The sequence below is a fragment of the Eulemur rufifrons genome, chromosome 24, assembly GCF_041146395.1.
Source record: "Eulemur rufifrons isolate Redbay chromosome 24, OSU_ERuf_1, whole genome shotgun sequence".
Lineage (NCBI taxonomy): Eukaryota > Metazoa > Chordata > Mammalia > Primates > Lemuridae > Eulemur > Eulemur rufifrons.
This window is the reverse complement of record NC_091006.1, coordinates 17581938-17601425: the sequence shown is the minus strand read 5'-3', so window position 1 is coordinate 17601425 and position 19488 is coordinate 17581938. Positions and strand designations below refer to the sequence as shown.

At 48.6% G+C, this 19488-nt stretch overlaps 1 protein-coding gene and 1 pseudogene across 1 annotated transcript; one reads left to right on the top strand and one right to left on the bottom strand.

The window, feature by feature from the left end:
- Nucleotides 1-464: 464 nt before the first annotated feature.
- LOC138374245 (chromodomain Y-like protein) lies at nt 465-10134 on the bottom strand (annotated as a pseudogene).
- Nucleotides 10135-13826: 3692 nt separating this feature from the next.
- Nucleotides 13827-15520, top strand: ZNF835 (zinc finger protein 835). Its single transcript, XM_069457830.1, is given in 2 exon segments — nt 13827-15347; nt 15350-15520. Coding segments are annotated over 2 exon segments (1635 nt in total). The 3' UTR covers nt 15464-15520.
- The last annotated feature ends 3968 nt before the right edge of the window (nt 15521-19488 follow it).

Below are 19488 nucleotides of genomic sequence, written 5' to 3'. Positions count from 1 at the left end.
GGAGGTCCTCCTCTTCCCCTGGATGATGTTAACTACAACTGGTGCCAGCGTGAAAAGCCCGAAGCTTAGAGTCAACAAACCAGAAGCCAACGCGATCAGCCACTTCTAAAAAAAGAACAAATAAACTGAAGGGGGATGATGTGCAGACTAGTGTGTTGTGTGCAGCCTAGTGTGTCGTGTGCAGACTAGTATGTCGTGTGCAGACTAGTATGTCGTGTGCAGACTAACGTGTTGTGTGTAGACTAACGTGTCGTGTGCAGACTAACGTGTCGTATGAAAACTAGCATACAGAAAAGTATAAAAGCTTAACCTTTACCCCAGGGCGGGGTCCTAGTTCGTGGAGAGGCCACTGCGTTGGTGCTCTGGAATTTGGACCCTAGCTCGAACTAGCCAATAAACTCTTTTGCCTTTTTGCAGCCTCGGTGACTCTGCCTCTCTGTTCCTGGGGCCGAGGGGAACCTGATCTAACACTGTGCGTGGCTGGTGCTGGGCACCAGGGCAGCAGCCAAGGGGGGCCCTGGGCCACTTCTGCCCACACGGCTGGGAGTCCCCACTTGGAGTCCTGTGAGGATATTTGGATTGGAGCCCTGGTCTCCCTCCTTCATCATCTGAGTCCTGGACTTAAAGAACCATTTGCTCTCCTGGGGTTTTTCTTGCACCTGGAGCCCTTTGCAATCTTGGGCAGTGCTCTTTCCAATGCCTTTCCTTTTTACAAAAAGTACACTGATTGTACTTCATCCTGGGACAACTATTTTTGCTGTTTCCTCTTGACTGTTGCAAAGGACCCTTGGTGGACACGGCTAGGGTTAGGGTTAGGGTTAGGGTTTCAGTTTCTGTTCTTCCCTAGCATTATATACTTCACAGGCAATATCAGCAAACTGTGAGGGATTCATGCCAATTGTCCCTTCCACATGCTGCAGCTTCCTCTGTATATCTGGAGCACTCTGCCCTATAAGAGTCATATTAATCATGCACATATGTTCATGGGCCCCTGGATCCACATCTGTATATTTCTGATATGCCTGATAGATGTGTTCCAAAAACTCAGAGGAATCTTCATTAGCTTTTTGTTGTCATTCTTGGACATCGTTTAAACTCTTCTGTCTAGGAACTCCTCCTGGAGGCCTGCCGGAATACAATTTCCATAATGATTTATCCTCATACTCAAAAGCGGAAGCAAACCAAGTGTCCATCAAAGGATGAATGTATAAACAAAATGTGGTACCTATATATGATGAAATTATATATGTGTGTGTGTGTGTGTGTGTGTGTATGGCACTTACCTTATGTCAGGCACCATTCTTGGTACTTTAAACTTACGAAAGTCCTAAGAGGTGAATGCCATTCCCAGTATCATCCCCATTTTACACACAGGAAAAACTAAGTCACAAGAGCTAAAGTCACACAGAGCCACAGCCTAGCAGTCTAATTCCTTTGTCCACACTCCTAACCTAAAAAAACCAACCCAGTGTTTTTCAGCTGGCTCTAAAGTAGTGCCTTAAATCCATGGATGGAGCATAGTAGGGATTAATGTAATCAATCTCCATTTATCATAATCAGCATATTTTAATGAAATAAAATTTAAAAGACTAGAATATAATTTTTAAAATACCAGTATGCATTGCTAAGTGTAACGTTTTATAAAATTTTCATTTTAGTTACATAAATGTATGGGGGGTCACAATATGAAAATAGGTAAACTGTGGGACTCAGAAAATATTGAAAAATGTGCAGTATGTCCTATTGTGTTTGGGGATTCTCCCTGCCCTGGCACAAATCTAGTGGGTCTGAAGGTGATTTCTTTCACTCACTCATTCATTCACTCATTCCACACACCCACAAGCAACGGCCATGGGCTGGACAGTTGTGAATAAGACAACAGTCTCCCACCCTACCCGCGGCCTCCATGGAGCTGACATTTCAAATGTGTGAAGACACATTAAGCCATTCATTATCCAACTGCATTTGCTGCTCAATCAAATCTTCAATAAGGACAGTGAATGCACACGTGGGGAGCCAAGAGAGCTGGAGACAGGAGCCCCATCCTGCCGGGGCCTGGGAAGGTGCCAAGAGGGAAGTGGAAGCAGAGCTGAGGCTGCGGGTCACTGCTGGACAGCTCTGGCTCAGCCCACGCTCCTTCCTCGAGGTCTGGTGTCCCTGATTTTCAGACTCACTCTTGAGATATTGAGATTTGTGTGTGTGTATGTGTGTTAAGAAATATTAGTTTATTTAACCAGTTTTCACAGCTGAATATTTTATCTCGCTCTTCATACATTCAATGTGATTGCAAGCTCAGAAGCCTAACTAGTACCAGGCATCTGTAGTCTGGAATCAGTACCCACTCCTGAAAGGAATGCACGTGTCTACTCACACAGGGCATCTTGGACACCGTACTGTACTCAGTATATTGTATAGACATAGCAGAGACCAAGAACATGAAATGTCCAATATAAGGTAGTTCTTTTTTTTTAAAGGAGTTTCTCATTTAATAGTGTGCCAAAAGAATTTTAACTTATTAAGTAAAATATATTCTAAGTGAACTTAAAAATTACACTTTATAAACATAAAAATACTTTATTTTGGTATTCTGCAAATAGAAAACCATATCTGCAAATAGAAAACCAAAACTGTACATAAAGTAGTATTTCTCACCCAGCAACAAGAAGCACATAGGTAGTTATTTTTCAAAAGGGTCAGAAAAACTATTTAAATCCCACTAGGCCTAACTTATAACTTAGATATTCATAGTTAAGCTATTCAGTGATTCACTAATACTGCAAAACAAGCTTTCTTCTAGAGAGACAGTGGTTTCTTCATGTTAACTGGGTAAGAACTGGACATATTTAAAAAAGGGGGAAATCAACTGATATCTCAGCATGAATCCTAAGCATATGTTTGGTTTGTGGGTATGCTCATCAGTGGATTTTTCATCAGAAGTATGTATCCTTGGCCGGGCTCGCTGGCTCACGCCTGTAATCCTAGCACTCTGGGAGGCCGAGGTGGGCAGATCGTTTGAGCTCAGGAGTTCGAGACCAGCCTGAGCAAGAGCGAGACCCCATCTCTACCAAAAATAGAAAGAAATTATATGGACAGCTAAAAATATATATAGAAAAAATTAGCCGGGAATGGTGGTGCATGTCTGTAGTCCCAGCTACTCGGGAGGCAGAGACAGGAGGATCGCTTGAGCTCAGGAGTTTGAGGTTGCTGTGAGCTAGGCTGATGCCACGGCACTCACTCTAGCCTGGGCAACAGAGTGAGACTCTGTCTCAAAAAAAAAAAAAAAAAGAAGTATGTATCCTAAAAGAAAAGTCTTACTTTTGATTTAGAATTTTCCATCTCTGAGGTATTTGTACCTTCTTGGAGACAAAGGCGATGTCTCAAATTTTTCTGTATCTCTATTTGGGGTAGGGACAGTGAGGCTGGCTAATACCCCTTTAGATTATGTGTTCCAGGAGGAAAAAATGAGGAAAACAAACATCATTCCAGACTTTCCTGTCATCCAAAACCAATAAAACACAGCTCTGTCTTTTAGACAGTACTAGCCAAAGAAAACAAAAATGAGAGCCTCCAAGAGCAGTCTAGTGCTCACATTATACTTTTATACTTGTGTGTATGTAAGTATAAAACAATGACGTTTGGACAAAGAAGCTTTGTAGTTATTTATTTTAAAGTTACAGTACTTAAAAACTCCTTGATAATAAATAGCTTGGATGGTCTCAGTCCTGCTTTCAAGCGTGAGCAACGGGTGAACTTGTTTCAGGCTGAGGATGGGTTAGGGAAACTTGGAGCCAATTTGACTGTCATCAGTAGGCAGCCTGACCAACAAACCTCATCGATTTTCCTCTGCAAGTACTTTAACATGGAGTCCATCCCTTGGGCAGAGCCCCAGATTTTCTTGAGCACTTCACACGCCCTCTCGTTGGCCTGTTCCAGCTCCATCTTCATGTTACAGCGCACAAGGGCTTTGGATTTCTCGAGCACAACTGGATTACACGAGACAAGCTCCTTAATTCGAACCATGACTTCCTGGATGAAGGTCCCAGGCCAGAAAACCTGGAACACCAGGCCCTTGCCACATGCCTCCTGTGCAGTCAGCTTCGGGCCGCTGAGCAACAAACATTTCATTTGCAGATGCTCCTCCCATAATCTTGGGAGACATAACGGGAGAACAGCCATCTGGACTCTGTCCGAAGGTGGTATAGGGTGTGTGAAACCAGGCCTCTTCATTAGCCCAGACCACAGCACAAAGAGGCAATATGGATGCTCCTAGTCCAATGGCCGGGCCATTTACTGCTATAATAATAGGCTTCTTAAACTCAATGAAAGTATTCACGAAGTTTCTGATAGCTTCTGCCATTGTAGTGCTTTCTCTTTTTCTGTCATCTGTTAAATGCTGTATAAAAATAAATAAAGTCAAGCCCGCAAAAGAAAACGCTGCCGACGGCGCCAAGCAGAACCAGCTTGCTGTCGTGGTCAGAGCGCTCTGGACTTCTTTCATTACCTCTGGATTTAGAGAGTTATTCTCTGATGATTTTGTGGATAACAGGATGTGGGTGAAGCCATCCTGCTTCCTGGCGACAATATCTCTGTATCTGTAGGCACTTTCTGTTTGCCTCACACTGAAACACAACTGCTCGTCAAAAGGCTGGTCTCTTCTGTCATCAATAAATCTCCTTTTCCTGGCTGTCACTCCTGTGACAGATGTCTGTATGTTGGTTGTTCCATTGGCTGTTAATTCATCCACGAACGGAGATGTACCTTTCCCGTTCACAGCTAAGCCCGTGGCCATGGCTGCAGTCACAGGGCCAGGCACCTGAGGCACTAGTGGGTGTATCCGGGGCCTGCTCCCCATCCTGGCCTGCTCTGCACCAGGGCCAACAGAGCTCCCATTGGCTTCTCCGCTGCCACCTCAGGTGCCACTGTGTCTTCCTGACCCTACTCGACACGGTCCAGTTTCTCCAGGCTCTCGTTCTGAAAGCCGGCCACTGCGGTCCTGCTCTTAATGGGGCTCTTAGGCACAAGTATCTTGATACCTGACTTTGCTAGGTCCATATTCTTCCTGCTCGAGAGAGATAGTGCCGTGTTTTTCCTGAACTTCTGGCCGGCAGCAAACAACTGGCTGTTTTTGGACTCGTGGTCTTTGCCAATCACTAGCAACTTAGGAGAGGTCTTAGAAAAGTTGCTGTTGGTGGACCTGGAAATTTATCTCCTAGCATTGTTTGGAGAGGTGCTATTTGTTCTGGTTAATGTGCTTGCTTTCTGCTTTTCGGTGTGGCGCCTGTTGAAATTGTGGATATATTCCTCACAGTTCACCAGGTGCTGCTCTGGCCCCACACGGCGTCCTCGCTGTCATAGCCTTTCCACCGAACCAAGTACTCTGTCTTCCCTTTTTTGTTTTTCCTTTTGTCGACAGTCCTTTCAACCTGACGTGAGCCAGCTGGTGGAGACAAACATAACGCAGTTTACTCCTTTTCCAACTCCTGTACACCCAAACTGCTGAGAATCGACAACTATACCACCCAAGAGTGGACTCTTCGTATCAGGAATCGCAGCCATTTCCCATCTCCAGAGAACAACGACTGGAGATACTAAGATTTTAGTAAAGCCAGACAAAGGTTCTTGGGGCTTTAAATATAATAATTATGCATTGTGTATTAATATTATATATTATTATACATAAAATATATTAGATATCTTCATATATTATGTTATATAATATACCCTATAATGTACATATTATATAATATATACTATAATATTTATTGTGTATACATTATATACACATCTTAAATATTATATATACTATATCATAAATATATACTGTATTATCATAAATATTATATATACTATATTATCTTATAATATTGTGGGGGAAAGGGGGAAACTTCCCCTTTCCCCTAAAGGTTTGCCGAAAGATCAATGCACAAGAAATTTCTAGTGACTTCCCTGTGATGGAAGCTTCCCATTAGCAAGTCCAATAATGTCGAAGGCGTACGCTCACTTCTTTTAATCCTAAAATCAATGTACACTGGTGGTGTGCAGTGCCATGCTGAGGAAAATTGGAGCCTACCATACAGGGAAAAAAATCACTAATCCTAATCTTGTTTTTATGTAAAAGTTTCGTCATTTATTTTTAAAAACTTGCATTAAAATGTGGTTTACCTCAGTCACCGAGCCTTTTGGTGCCTCCCCCACCCCACCCTTGTCCTGGCGCTGTCTACAGCCGTTTCCATCAAAGCTGACCAGTGAAACACAATGTGCCTACTTGTTTACCTATTTCACTAAAATAAAATACATAAAATAAAACTGCTGTTTTTTCTACTACAGTGATACCACAGGTGGAGTAGGTACTTAGGACATCCCGATTTTTCTTCTGGAGATGCCAGTCATACCCTTTTCACAGATGAGACACAGGGAGGCTGAGCAACTTGCCCCAGGACACTCAGCCAGGAGGCGGCGGAGGCAGGATTTGAACCTGGGTGCTAACTGAAAGGGGCAGCCTTGCAAAAATAACAGGAAAATGCCTAATCCCACAGTTTCCCCGGTCACAGTTAAAGGTCAAGCCTGTGACTTCTCTCGCTAACAGGTACCCCGCAGGAGTTCTGTTTTGCACAACTTCTGAAAAGAGCTGAATGGACGGAAAAGAGATGTAAATCTCGCTCTTCTAAAATTGTTTTTTGAGAATCTGCTTTTACAGAGCTCCTGAGAAACAGCAGGAAAACGAGTTACAGCCTCAACCACATCTGGAGGCAGAGTCACATCTCCTGCGATAATCCCGTCTCCAAGGAGAGGCAGGAAACCAAGTGTTGGACTTTGACATCCTGGCAGTGTTTGTTATCTACCTGCCCAAGAAGAAAGGAAGGAGCAGATGCAGCAGGTTCTCAACTGTACCCTGCCATTTTTACAATCGCATTTAAAAAGCTCCCATAGCTGTTTTTTTTGGACCAGCACATTCTTCCTTTTTCCACCTACCCAGGAAAAAGTAAATAAACCTCTTCTTTCTATCCTAATCTATGCGTGAGAAATCTTGCTCCATCTGTGCCGTGAGCACCTACTAAGCTTCCACCCTAACCCTAACCATCGGCAACCTCTCCGCCTCATCACCGCCCACGTCACGTGAATGCGCTGAGGGTCGCAGGTAACGTCGCCCCAGGACGCTTGGAGCCCACGCAGGTGGCTCCCAGCCCAGCGCCGCTCTGGTCACCTCGCCGCCCTGCACCAGGGAAGCGAGGCCGTGGTGCTCTTTGGAAAATCACACCCCTTTCCGTGCTCACATAACTGCGTTCAGGAAAACGTGCATTTCGGCGGCATGCGAGGCTAACACTGCACCTCCTGGGTCTCCGGAGCTGGGGACCCCAACCTGGCTCAGGGGGACGTCCCCTCCCGCTAGCCCCTCGGTTACAGAGCCTCCCTCCAGAATCTTGTTTTCCCCTCTTAAGGGAAAGGATTCGTTTGAGCAGGTTTTGTCCTTCCTTCTGTGAGGCAATAGTGCCCTCAAGTGGCACCACGAGGCCTGACACACTAACACAATCTGAAACAAACGAGTCTATCCTTGCAGTGTCTTTGCAGGTGACCTGAGAACAAAATTATGTTTATCGGGGTTTACGTCTGGTCTATTTCCTTTTTTTTTTTTTTCTTTTTTTGTGGTAAAGTGAGACTTGGTAATTTTTCCTGATTGTACTTAGAACCAACGTTTATCTCATCTTTAGCCAAAACATTGCTGCTCACCACAGATTCATGAGTGGGCCCAGCCAAGACTACAAAAACTGCTCAGCTGAACCCAGCCCAGGGTTCCAGCTCACTGCTAATTAAATAAAACACGTTTTTTTTTTTTTTACAGCCTCTATATTAGTCTTCTGGGGCTGCCATAACAAAGTGCCGCATGCTAGGTGGCTCAAACAGCAGAGATTTATTTTCTCACAGTTCTGGGGGCTGAAGTCCAAGATCAAGGTGTCAATAGGTTTGACTTCTCCTGAGGCCTCTCCACTTGGCTTGCACATCTTCTCCCTGTGTCCTCACATGGTTTTCTTTCTGTTCATATATCCCTGATGTCTCTTTGTGTGCCTCAATTTTCTCTTCTATTAATAATAAGGACATCCAGTCAGATTGGATTAGAGCTCACCCTAACAGCCTCATTTTAACTTAATCACCTCTTTTAAGGTTCCATTCCAAATAAAGTCACATTGTGAGATACTGAGGGTTTGGGTTTCAACATATGAATTTGAGGAGGGCGCAATTCAGTCCATAACAGCCTCTAAGTTTGGGGTCATTTGTTATGCAGCAAAAGCTGACAGATACAGTATGTATGTATGTACAGAATTGTGTGTGTGCATGCATGCACATGGGGATTTTGGCTACTCCCCATGGACAGCCAGCAATGGAGTCTCCGTCCCTCTCCCCTCCCCCTGGCTCTGCCCTTCAGAGTCTGCTCAGCTCCACAAATGCAAACGAATAAAACAGAGAAATCCTCAGCTAGAAGCTGGCACAGGGCTCCTTCCTTGGCTGCTTAGGAAGGCAGGATGAGATGTGGTAAGTGGCTCCTGGACACCACAGCCAGACTGTCCAGGTGACTTGCATTATCTGAGCCTCAGTCATCTCCTCTGTAAAGTGGAGATAATACATGTTGGTGGGAGCCCTCTCCTCACCATCTGAGTGAGCCAGACCTCCTCTCCACCAAAACCTGTCATCTCCCCTTGAGATAGCTGTGGCAGGAGCCAATGTGTACACACTTCAGGACCCACCTCTCACTGCTTCCAGGCTTATAACCAAAAGTATGTCCCATCTGAGACCCAGGGGAGAGGGATAAGCTGTGCTTCAAGAAGAGACAGCTTATACACAAAAAGACTCACAAGACTTCACCAATCTGTCTTGGTAGCAGCCTGACAGATGTGTGGAGTAGGGAGTCCAAGGGTGTCAGACCAAAGAAGATGAAATACAAGATTTGATCAGCTCCAACTCGTGTGCATGGGTGCACTCACTTGGGACTCAGAACTCAATGTGAGGTGCCCAGGAATATTAACAGTCTCCTAAGTTGGCTAATTGAAGCCTGGGTCAACAATGATCTATTAGGTCTGAATGTTTATGTCTCCCCTACCTTAAAAAAATTACAGTTGAAACCTAACCACCAAGGTAATGGTATCAGGAGGTAGGACTTTTAAGAGGTGATTAGGTCATGAGGGTAGGGGCCTCATGGATGGGATTAGTGACCCTATAAAAGAGACCCCAGAGAGATAGCTAGCCCCCTTCCACCATCTGGTACCTTCGAGAAGGTACCAACTATGAACCAAGAATCTGGCTCTCACCAGCCCCTGAATCTGCTGGCACTTTGATCTTGGACTTCCCAGCCTCAATAACTATGAGAAATAAATTTCTGGTTTTTATAAGCTACCCCATTTATGCTATTTTGTTATAGCAGCCCAAAGAGACTAAGATAAGACCCTTCAGGTAAAAATTACAGACATTACCCGCATGCTACAGAGAAGGGGGTTTGAAGGCTTAAGGAAATGTGAACACTGAAATTGATCTATTAAGTGTAAACTGCTCAGCTACCCCTAAAGATATCCCAAGGAGGAGGAGGGCCTGTGGGAGAGACTTCCCTCACCAACCAGCAAAGTCAGGAGCCAATAGTAAATCTCACATACATGTCCACTATTATAATTATTCACCTATTATCAGTGGATTTGTCATCTTCTTTGCTTTGGATTGAATGGCATCAACTACCTGAGACAAAAAAAAAAAGTATGGGTCGCAAACCCTAGAACCTGCCTTTTCAGGGCTGTGTGGCCTGGGATAAGCGACTAGGCTTCTCTGATCCTCAGATTCCTTCTTTCTTGGCTTCTCTGCTCCCTCCCTTGAGGAAGAAAAGTCCCACCCCTAATTACTGGCCACGCCCACGACCCGCACACAGGCTGTGGTGGGCGGGACTTGTGGGTGTAGACACAAGCCCCGCCCCCAGCCGCTCTCATTCGTCGGGCGCCGAAGGAGGCTGGGACCCGTAGACCCCGTGCGCACGGACGCTGAGCCTTCTGGGAGTTGTAGTTTCGGTGACCCAGGCCCTGTCAGTGGCGGAGCGGACTGGCGCGCAGGGCCTTCTGGGAGTTGTAGTTCTTCGGAGCCGCCCATAATGGTCCTCATTCGGTGCGCAGGCGCAGTTCGCCTGGCCTGGCCCGTGGGCCAGTTGGTGGTGGTGGTGGTGGTGGGTGTCTTTTGTCTCCACGCCTGTGAGGGAGGAGGGCCCTTGTGTCTGCGCTGGCTTGGGAGGGCCGGACACTAGAGAGAAGCTGAGACAACTCCACGGGGCTTGGCGGGAGCCGCCCCGGGCCTTTGAAGGTGGTCCCAGAAGGCGAGGGCGCCGGTGTGTAGTGTGCGCATGCGCGCCTGTGTATGTGTGTGCACGTATGTTCGCGACTAAAGCGCTGCCTGCCCGTGCAGCTGTGTAACCGTGCGTGTGGGCGCGTCCCCGCGTGTCACCGTATCTGCACCTGGTCACTCCAGTGGCTTTCCCGCGTGTCACCATGGCTATGCCTGGTTACTCCAGTGGTGTGGCGTGTTGCCCACCTGTGGGATTCAGGCTCTGCAGGTGAAGCAGCGAGTGTAACTGAGCATGTGTCTGCATGTGTTTGGGGATCTCTGCATATCACAGCATGTCACACAAAGACGTGTGTCTGATGTTGGGCACAGGTGAAACCTGTTCTGGGCATGAGGTGTATGACCCCACGTGTGGGTCTCTGGATGTGTAACTGTGTAGGGTGGCTCGGTGTGTGTGCCTGCCAACACGAAGCTCGGCGGCCTGGATGTGCCTGTATTGTTCTGTATGTACCTGAGTCTGTAAAGGGCGGTGTGGTTGTATCACAGGATATGTTTGTGAGAAACACGTTGCAGGCACATGGGGTCAATGTGTATGTGCATCTGTGCTTGGGGGAGCCCCTGCACACCTGGCCTTTGGCCATGCTGGAGCTCTGCCTACTGGGTGTGACTGCACAGGGAGTCACAGGTGTCCCCGTGGGTGGTGTCCTGGCACATGGTCTGCCTGTGTGGAGCAGGGTGGCATGTGTGACCTTGTCCCTGTGTGTACCTGGTCACCCAGGGATGCTAGTGTGGGGCTGGGCGTGTGTGTACCTACTTGTCCCTGAGACCCTGTGTGCATGTGTGTGTGTGTGGCTGCAGGTGCACGGCTTCCTGCCTGCCTTTTGAGTGTGTGTCCCTGCATGTTGTTGTGTGTTTGTGTGTGATGTAACTACCCGCCCTCCCCGGGGTCTGATTGCATGTGACTCTGTGTGTGTCAGAGTGTGACGTGATGCCTGTGTCTACCTGTGATATTGTGATATAATCAGAAATACATATTTTTAAAAACCCATGGGTCAAAAGTGCTGGGAGTAGAGAAAGGTTTCTCCTTCTACTGCCCCAGGCCTGCCTGCCTCTCTCCTTGGGCTACTGTGTATATGCGTGACCTCTCCCCCCGACACACCCCAGTTTACCCAACCCAGCCCAGAATCCACTTCCCTCCCTACATGTGCACAGGGGAGAAAACACCCTGCATCTTCACTACCCCCACGTACTCCCCCCAATGCCTGCGTCTGCCCCAGTGTCTTCCTTCACGGGTCCCCTTTCTTTCTCCCACAGATGCTGACTGGACCCACTGAGACATGGCAGCCAGAGCAGGGGCCCCAGCCTGAGTGACATAGATCCCGAGACCACAAGGCAGGTACCCCCACTAGCTCTGGGGACCCTACGGGGGCCTTAAGGCTGTCTGTAGGGGGCGGCATCCTAGCTGGCCCACCTACACTTATCTTTATGAACCTTTGCCACGTTTATGATCCCTAAAAAAACAAATGGTTTTGATTTGCCTGTTTTGAAGCCTAAACATAATAGCACCATACCTGAGAGATTATTTTGCATCTTGCCCTTCTTGCCAACACTGTTTGAAGTGTTGATGTTTACCCTGTTTCTTTGTCCATTCCTTTGCTGATGGATGGCAGGATTGTCTCTAGTCCTTGGCCGTTACCAGCCATCTCGGAACCCTCCAGGTACACACATGTGCACGTTTCTCTGGCTTACTTTCAAGAGGATGTGATTACTGGGCGGTAGAGGATGTGTGTCTTCTGCTTTCCTAGAAAATACCAAAGTCTTCCAAGCCAGTTTTCCCAATGCGTACTCCCACCAGCAATATATTTTGCATGGAATTTAGGGCTTGCTTTTTCCTCTGTGTATGAAGTGAACTGATTTTTCCCCAGAAAAGAAAACTTTATTTCCAGGTATCTTAGCTCTAGCTGCTCTAACAAAATACCACAGACTGGGTGACTTAAACAACAGACACTGATTTCTTTGCAGTTCTGGAGGCTGGTCTGTTATCAAGCTGCCAGCATGTTTGGGTGCTGAGTCCAGCTCAGCACAGGTAACCCAAAACCAAGTGGCTCTGCAGAAATGAAGACAAAGTAGCCAATTATCAGGACAAATGGGCTCGGGGGACTCGATGCTCTAAGAGCAAAGAGCCCCGTCCTTGGTGTGCACATTGCTTTTATTCATACAACTCAAGAGGGAACTCAAGGGCAGGAAACAGATGGCCATTTACTCCTTAATCTCTATATTTTGAGAATGCTCTGTTCAAAGAACATTCCCAGACCTCTTACCTGACTGCAGTCACTAGAGACTTGGCTGTTTAATTCAGCTTCTCAGGCTGCTGACCAGATGGCTTTCCTCCAGGTCCTCCTTCGTCCACACCCATTCAGCATCAAGGAAACAGCCAGTTCATAGCTCCTGCTCCTACAGTTGGGTGCTGGTGAGGGCTCTTGTCCTGGCTTTTAGATGGCCCCCTTTTGCTTGTGCTCACCTGGCAGAGAGCGAGCTCTGGTGTCTCTTCCTCTTACAAAAACACTAATCCCATCATGGGGGCCCCACCCTCATGACCTCATCTAACCCTAATCACCTCCCAAAGGCCCCACCTCCAAATAGCATCACCTTGTGGGTGAGGGCTTCAACATAGGAGTTTTGAGGGGACATAATTCAGCCCATAGCACTAGATTACAGGGTACATTTAAGTTCTGACAGATTCATGTTTTTTTTGCAGGGATCTTCCTTTTTATTTCTATTTCATTTTTATTTCTATTTATTATTTATTTTTGAGACAGTCTCGTTCTGTTGCCTGAGCTAGAGTGCCGTGGCATCAGCCTAGCTCACAGCAACCTCAAACTCCTGGGCTCAAGCAATCCTACTGCCTCAGCCTCCCGAGTAGCTGGGACTACAGGCATGTGCCACCATGCCCAGCTAATTTTTTCTATATATTTTTAGCTATCCAGATAATTTCTTTCTATTTTTAGTAGAGATGGAGTCTTGCTCTTACTCAGGCTGGTCTCGAACTCCTGACCTTGAGTGATCCTCCTACCTTGGCCTTCCAGAATGCTAGGATTACAGGCCTGAACCACCGCACCCAGCCTGTAGGGATCTTCTAAATTTATTTTCAGTTCCATTAAATCAACGATTCCCAACCAGGGACAGTTTTGTACCCAGGGGACACTTGGCAATGTCTGGAAGCATTTTGATTGTCACAACTGGGGTGGGGGTGGGGTGTTCCTGGCATCCAGTGTGAAGAGACCAGGGACACTGCTCAGCATCCTATAACACACAGTGAGGCCCAACGACAAAAAATTATCAGACCCAAAATGTCAGTGGTTCTGAGGTCCAGGGACCCCGCACTAAATCCTTCCTAGTCCATTTGTTAGCCTTTTTTCCAACCCAGGGCAAGTAACAACGTTAACTTCTTTTTTCTTTCTTTTCTTTTAGACCCAGAGAAGAGATGTGAATTTAAGACAGCAGCTGAGGGAGCAGGGATGGAGGGACTTTTGAGCCTCACCCTCCAGGGCTCAGAGTTGGAAAGAACCTGGAAACACGAGGATCAGTTCACAGACCCTCAGGAAAACCTGGAAAGCTGTCTGGAGCCAGAGGCAGTGGCCCACAAGGGAGACCCTGCAGGGGACGGCATCCAGGAACGCAATGAACTCAACCAAATCTCAAGAACCACATCGGGTCCTGCTGCTCCCCAAGCCACGGCCCCCGGTGACAGCAGGCCCCAGAGGTGCGGTGTGCCAACCAAGAACCCGAAGCAGAAGCATTCAGACACTGGCCAGGGGGAGAAAGGTGGCAGCCCCAAGAAGCCATGGAAATGCGAGGACTGCGGAAAGGCCTTCAGCTACTGCTCGGCGTTCATCTTGCACCAAAGAATCCACACCGGGGAGAAGCCGTTCGCGTGCCCCGAGTGCGGCAAGGCCTTCAGCCAGAGCGTGCACCTGACCCTGCACCAGCGCACGCACACGGGGGAGAAGCCCTACGCGTGCCATGAGTGCGGCAAGGCCTTCAGCCAGGGCTCCTACCTGGTGTCCCACTGGCGCACGCACACGGGCGAGAAGCCGCACCGCTGCGCCGACTGCGGCAAGGCCTTCACGCGTGTCACGCACCTGACCCAGCACCGGCGAGTGCACACGGGCGAGCGGCCCTACGCGTGCGTCCAGTGCGCCAAGACGTTCCGCAACCGCTCGTCCCTGATCGAGCACCAGCGCATTCACACTGGCGAGAAGCCCTACGAGTGCGCAGAGTGCGCCAAGGCGTTCCGCTTCTCCTCGGCGCTCATCCGCCACCAGCGCATCCACACCGAAGAGAAGCCGTACCGCTGCGGCCAGTGCGCCAAGGCCTTCACGCAGATCGCGCACCTGACGCAGCACCGGCGCGTGCACACGGGTGAGAAGCCCTACACCTGCCCGGACTGCGGCGCGCCCTTCAGCCAGAGCGCCTCGCTGGCGGAGCACCGGCGCATCCACACGGGCGAGAAGCCTTATGCCTGCAGCCAGTGCGCCAAGGCCTTCACGCAGGTGTCACACCTGACGCAGCACCAGCGCACACATACCGGCGAGCGGCCCTACACGTGCCAGGACTGCGGCAAGCGCTTCAGCAACCGCTCCCACCTCCTCCAGCACCACTTTGTGCACACCGGGGAGCGGCCCTACAAGTGCCTGCAGTGCGGCGCTGCCTTCAGCCACGTGTCCTCCCTCATCGAGCATCAGAAGATCCACACTGGGGAGCGGCCCTACAAGTGCGGTGAGTGCGGCAAGGCCTTCAGCCAGGGCTCGTCCCTCACCCTGCACCAGCGCACGCACACGGGCGAGCGGCCCTACGCCTGCCCCGAGTGCGGCAAGGCCTTCAGCAACCGCTCCTACCTGGTCCAGCACCACATCGTGCACACCGGCGAGAAGCCCTACGAATGCGGCGGCTGCGGGAAGGCCTTCAGCTTCTCCTCAGCGCTCATCCGACACCAGAGGACCCATGGGGACAAGAAGCCCTACTCGTGTGGCCAGTGTGGGGACACCTTTGCCCAGCTCCCACACCTGACTCAACACCTGAGCGTTCACAGGGAGGAGAAGCCTGTAGACAGTGGCGCCCTCGCAGAAACCCGCCTGGACCAGCAGAAGATTAAGAGTTGAGGTTACAGGGCGCATACACCAGGTGCTTCACTAACCTTTTTGTATGCCTAGTTTCCAGCCTCACCACCCTATGGGGGAGGTACTATATCTCCCCCACGCTGCTCCCAGGAAACTGAGGCTCAGAGAAGCTCGGTAACTTGCCCCAGGTCACACAGTGGGGAGCACACCGCCCTGGGACTGGCCCCCACGGCTGCCGGACTCCCCTCAACTGGCTCTCCGGTGCAAAATTATGAACGTGGCACAGTTCTGAGGGGCTCTGGCTGGTCTTTTTGTTGTTGATGACATGAATGACTGGGCACTTGCTCAGTGATTTTAATTGGATTAAAGAGATTAAAAAGGTTTGGTTCCTTTGGTACAGTTGGCATATTTATTAAAGGAGTAGAGTCTGAGGAAGAAATCAAGATTCACTAAGTTAGAAAAATGAGTAGGAGAAATTCAGAGTAGGAAATTGTTCTAGAAGAAGTGAGTGCCTCTCCTCTGACTGAGCTACAAAAGATTTTTAGGGTGGACCCAGTCTTTTCTTCAGTATGAGGAACCACCTTCAGCTACCGCACATCTTTCCCCCCCCCAACTTAAAGACCTGACGTCAGTGATTACATCAATTAGCTCCTGCTGTGTAACAAATTATCCATTTGTCCATTTAATATTTCTTAGACATCTACAGGTCAGCTGGGTGGTTCTGTTTGGACTGGGCTTGGTTGATCTTGGCTGGACCCACATTCACATCTGCAATCAGCTGTGGGTCAGATGAGGGCTGGCTGTTCAAGAGCGCTCAGCTGGACCAAGACACTCTCCTGGTGACTCACATCTAACCTGGCATGTTCCCAGAGAGGTAGCACGGGGCCTGATAGAGAGTGGACACACACAGGCACAGTTTCAAGCGTCTGATAGTGTCACGTTTGCATCTAGTCCCACTGGTGCAAGCCTCATAGCCAAAGCCAGGAGCAACGCAGGAAGAGCCCCCAGAGCATGCTCAGAGGAGGAGTGAAGAGTAGCAGCCATTAATGCTCCCCACCTACTACAGTGGGGAGACAAAAGTTACTAGCATAATTACATAACTTCACAAAACTATGATCTTTATGAAATTATGCGGAATACATTTATGTGGTCCACAGTTTATACAGTAAAAAAAAATCTTTTTACCCTTGTGTCCCCCAGCTACTAAATCCCCTTCACTAGAAGCAATCACTTCATATATATATATATATATATATATATTTGTTTATATGGATAGAGCATGCTGGAAAGATATAGTACACCTTTCTACAAAAATGGCAGCATATGGCACACAGAATTTTCTGTCTACTTCTTTTTCATTATCTTATATTCTGAGACCCCTTGTGTTAGTACACACATGGGTAGACATTCCTTTCACAAAGTTTGGGCATAAGATTTCTTAGGTAGTAGAATCACCTGCTATTGTTTTGGTCTTCCCACTGTGACTTGTTTGGCCCCAGGAAAAAAATCCCTGAAAAATATTTTTGTTATAAGTTAAGAATGCTTTTCTTATAAGGCTGACCAACAAATTGTCCTGGGTCATAGGAAAACATAGCCCCCCCAGTATAAAAAAGAACCCCCTGGAATTTCTTACAAGGTTTTTCAATTATACAGGAATGTATTAAGTACAATTAGTATCCATATATCAATATATACTGACCCAGCTTCGATACTTAAAAAATAATTTTAATAAAAATACAATACCTCAAAATTTTTTTCCTTTTTTTTTTTTTGACAGAGTCTCGCTTTGTTGCCCCGGCTAGAGTGAGTGCCGTGGCGTCAGCCTAGCTCACAGCAACCTCAAATTCCTGGGCTTAAGCGATCCTACCGCCTCAGCCTCCTGGGTAGCTGGGACTACAGGCATGCGCCACCATGCCCGGCTAATTTTTTCTATATATATTTTAGTTGGTCAGATAATTTCTTTCTATTTTTAGTAGAGACAGGGTCTCACTCTTGCTCATGCTGGTCTTGAACTCCTGACCTTGAGCGATCCACCCGCCTCGGCCTTCCAGAGTGCTAAGGATTACAGGCGTGAGCCACCTCGCCCAGCCCTAAAAATTTTTTAAATAATAAGTTTACCATATTTTATAATATATATTTACTTTTAAAATAGGTCATGAAAATACATCTTGTATATTTTCCTGGTCTATTTTAAAGTAAATTACAGATGTGATCTCACTTCACTGCTAAATATTTTAGCTTTCATGTCTAAGAAAAAACAAGAAAAAGTATCTTCTGCTATATAACTGCAATACCATTATCACACACAACAAAATAATTTTTTAATGCCATCCAGTGTCCAAACCACGTTCAGATTTCCTTGTCCCTCCCCCAGCAAAAGTTTGGAAAAGTGATATAATTTATCTGAAAATAATGTTTCAAGCCTTGAAAATATGATAACTGACACACAGTCTTTAATGTGTATAACTGGGTGAGGGGACAGGGGAGCTAAGATACGTGGGCACCCAGGGAGGGATCCAGATATGTAGATAGGCAAAAATACACAGTACAGACACATCTGGCTCCCCACCCCCGCCCTCAACTCTAGGCCCCACCAAGAGAGCTGTTTTGCCTGCATAGGCCCTGGCACACAGTAGGTCCTCAGGCAATAATGAATGAATGAGTGAAAGACTCCTGACCTGGCCCTGGTGCCCTGCGGGGTGAGGAACCTGCACACAGTAGGCCCTCAGGAAATGTCAGGCTAATGAATGAATAAGTGAAAAAACCCTGACCTGGCCCTGGTGCTCTTCAGGGCCGCAGATCACACAGTTTGGTCTTCCCTGGGCTCCCGCCCACCCAGGTCTCAGCACCCAGTAGGTCCTCAAGAATTGTCGGTGACTGAATGCATAGTTGCACATCCCCAGCACCAGCCCGAGTCATTTGAGGACAGGGACCACATGGTTGGACCACATGGTTGGTCCCACACGTCACCCAGCCCAGGCCTGGCACACAGTAGGTCCTCAGGAAATGCTGGGCGAATGGACGAATGAGTGAAATGCCACCGTAGTGTACAGACATAGGCAGAGTTTAATCACCCAAGAGAGCAGGGGAAGCAGGACAGCAGCACAAAGTGGGTGACCAAAGTCACTCTGCGGAGACCCGGCGGGGCCTGAGCGCGGGCCGGGGGCGGGGCCTGAGGCGGTCCACAGAGCCTCTTGCCAAGACCCAGCCTGTCGGGTCGGAGTGCGCAGGCGCCGCGCAGCATCGCGGGTGAGGGGTTTCCCCGCGGAGTTGGGCCACGCGGGGATCAGTGGGCGCGGCAGCAGGAGGCATGGGACGTGGGGCGCGACGAGAATCTGCCCTGAACCCCTCTCGCGGTGGAAAGAGGGAGCACCCGGGGGGTTACAGTCTGCTGAGTCTCCACAACTGTGGAAGTTGCCGAGCCCCCGGAGAGGAATTATCGAATATGTTATACCTTTGGAATAATATATTACCTTTGGAAAGGTGAGTATCGGCGGATAAGGTAAGCGGAACCGGAACTGGCCGGAGTCCCCTGGAGGCGTGTGCTGCGATCCCGCCAGCCGGTCCCTCCCGTCCCTCCCGTCGGAGTCACCCACCCTCGGGGCAGCCGTTTCATGCTGAGAATATACAGCCAGGAGCCACACGACTGGCCGCAGGGGCGCCCCAGCTATTTCCCTGTGATTTTTGATTTATCCTGTTTACCAATTTATTTAACATATTTCTGCCGCCGCCACCGCATGCCCCAGACACTAAATGCAGAGACCACCCTGGGTCTGACGTGACCTGTTCCCAGAAGGGACAGAGCAGCTTCAAGCGCGTGGGAGAGGGGCCAGCAAGGGTGGTATGGATGCGCGAGTCCCTGGGAGGTACAGCCTGAACCCTCTCTGCCCCTAGTTCCTCCTTCACAGAAATCCGTTCCTCCAGGGAGAGCCACCAAAGGAGCAGGGATGGCAGTTGAGGAGGCCAGAGAGGAACCACAGGAACCCATCATTTGTCAGGTGGTGAAACAGGCTCTGAAGGCAAGTAGAGAGTGGCCTGCGGAGGGAGATGCTATTTGAGG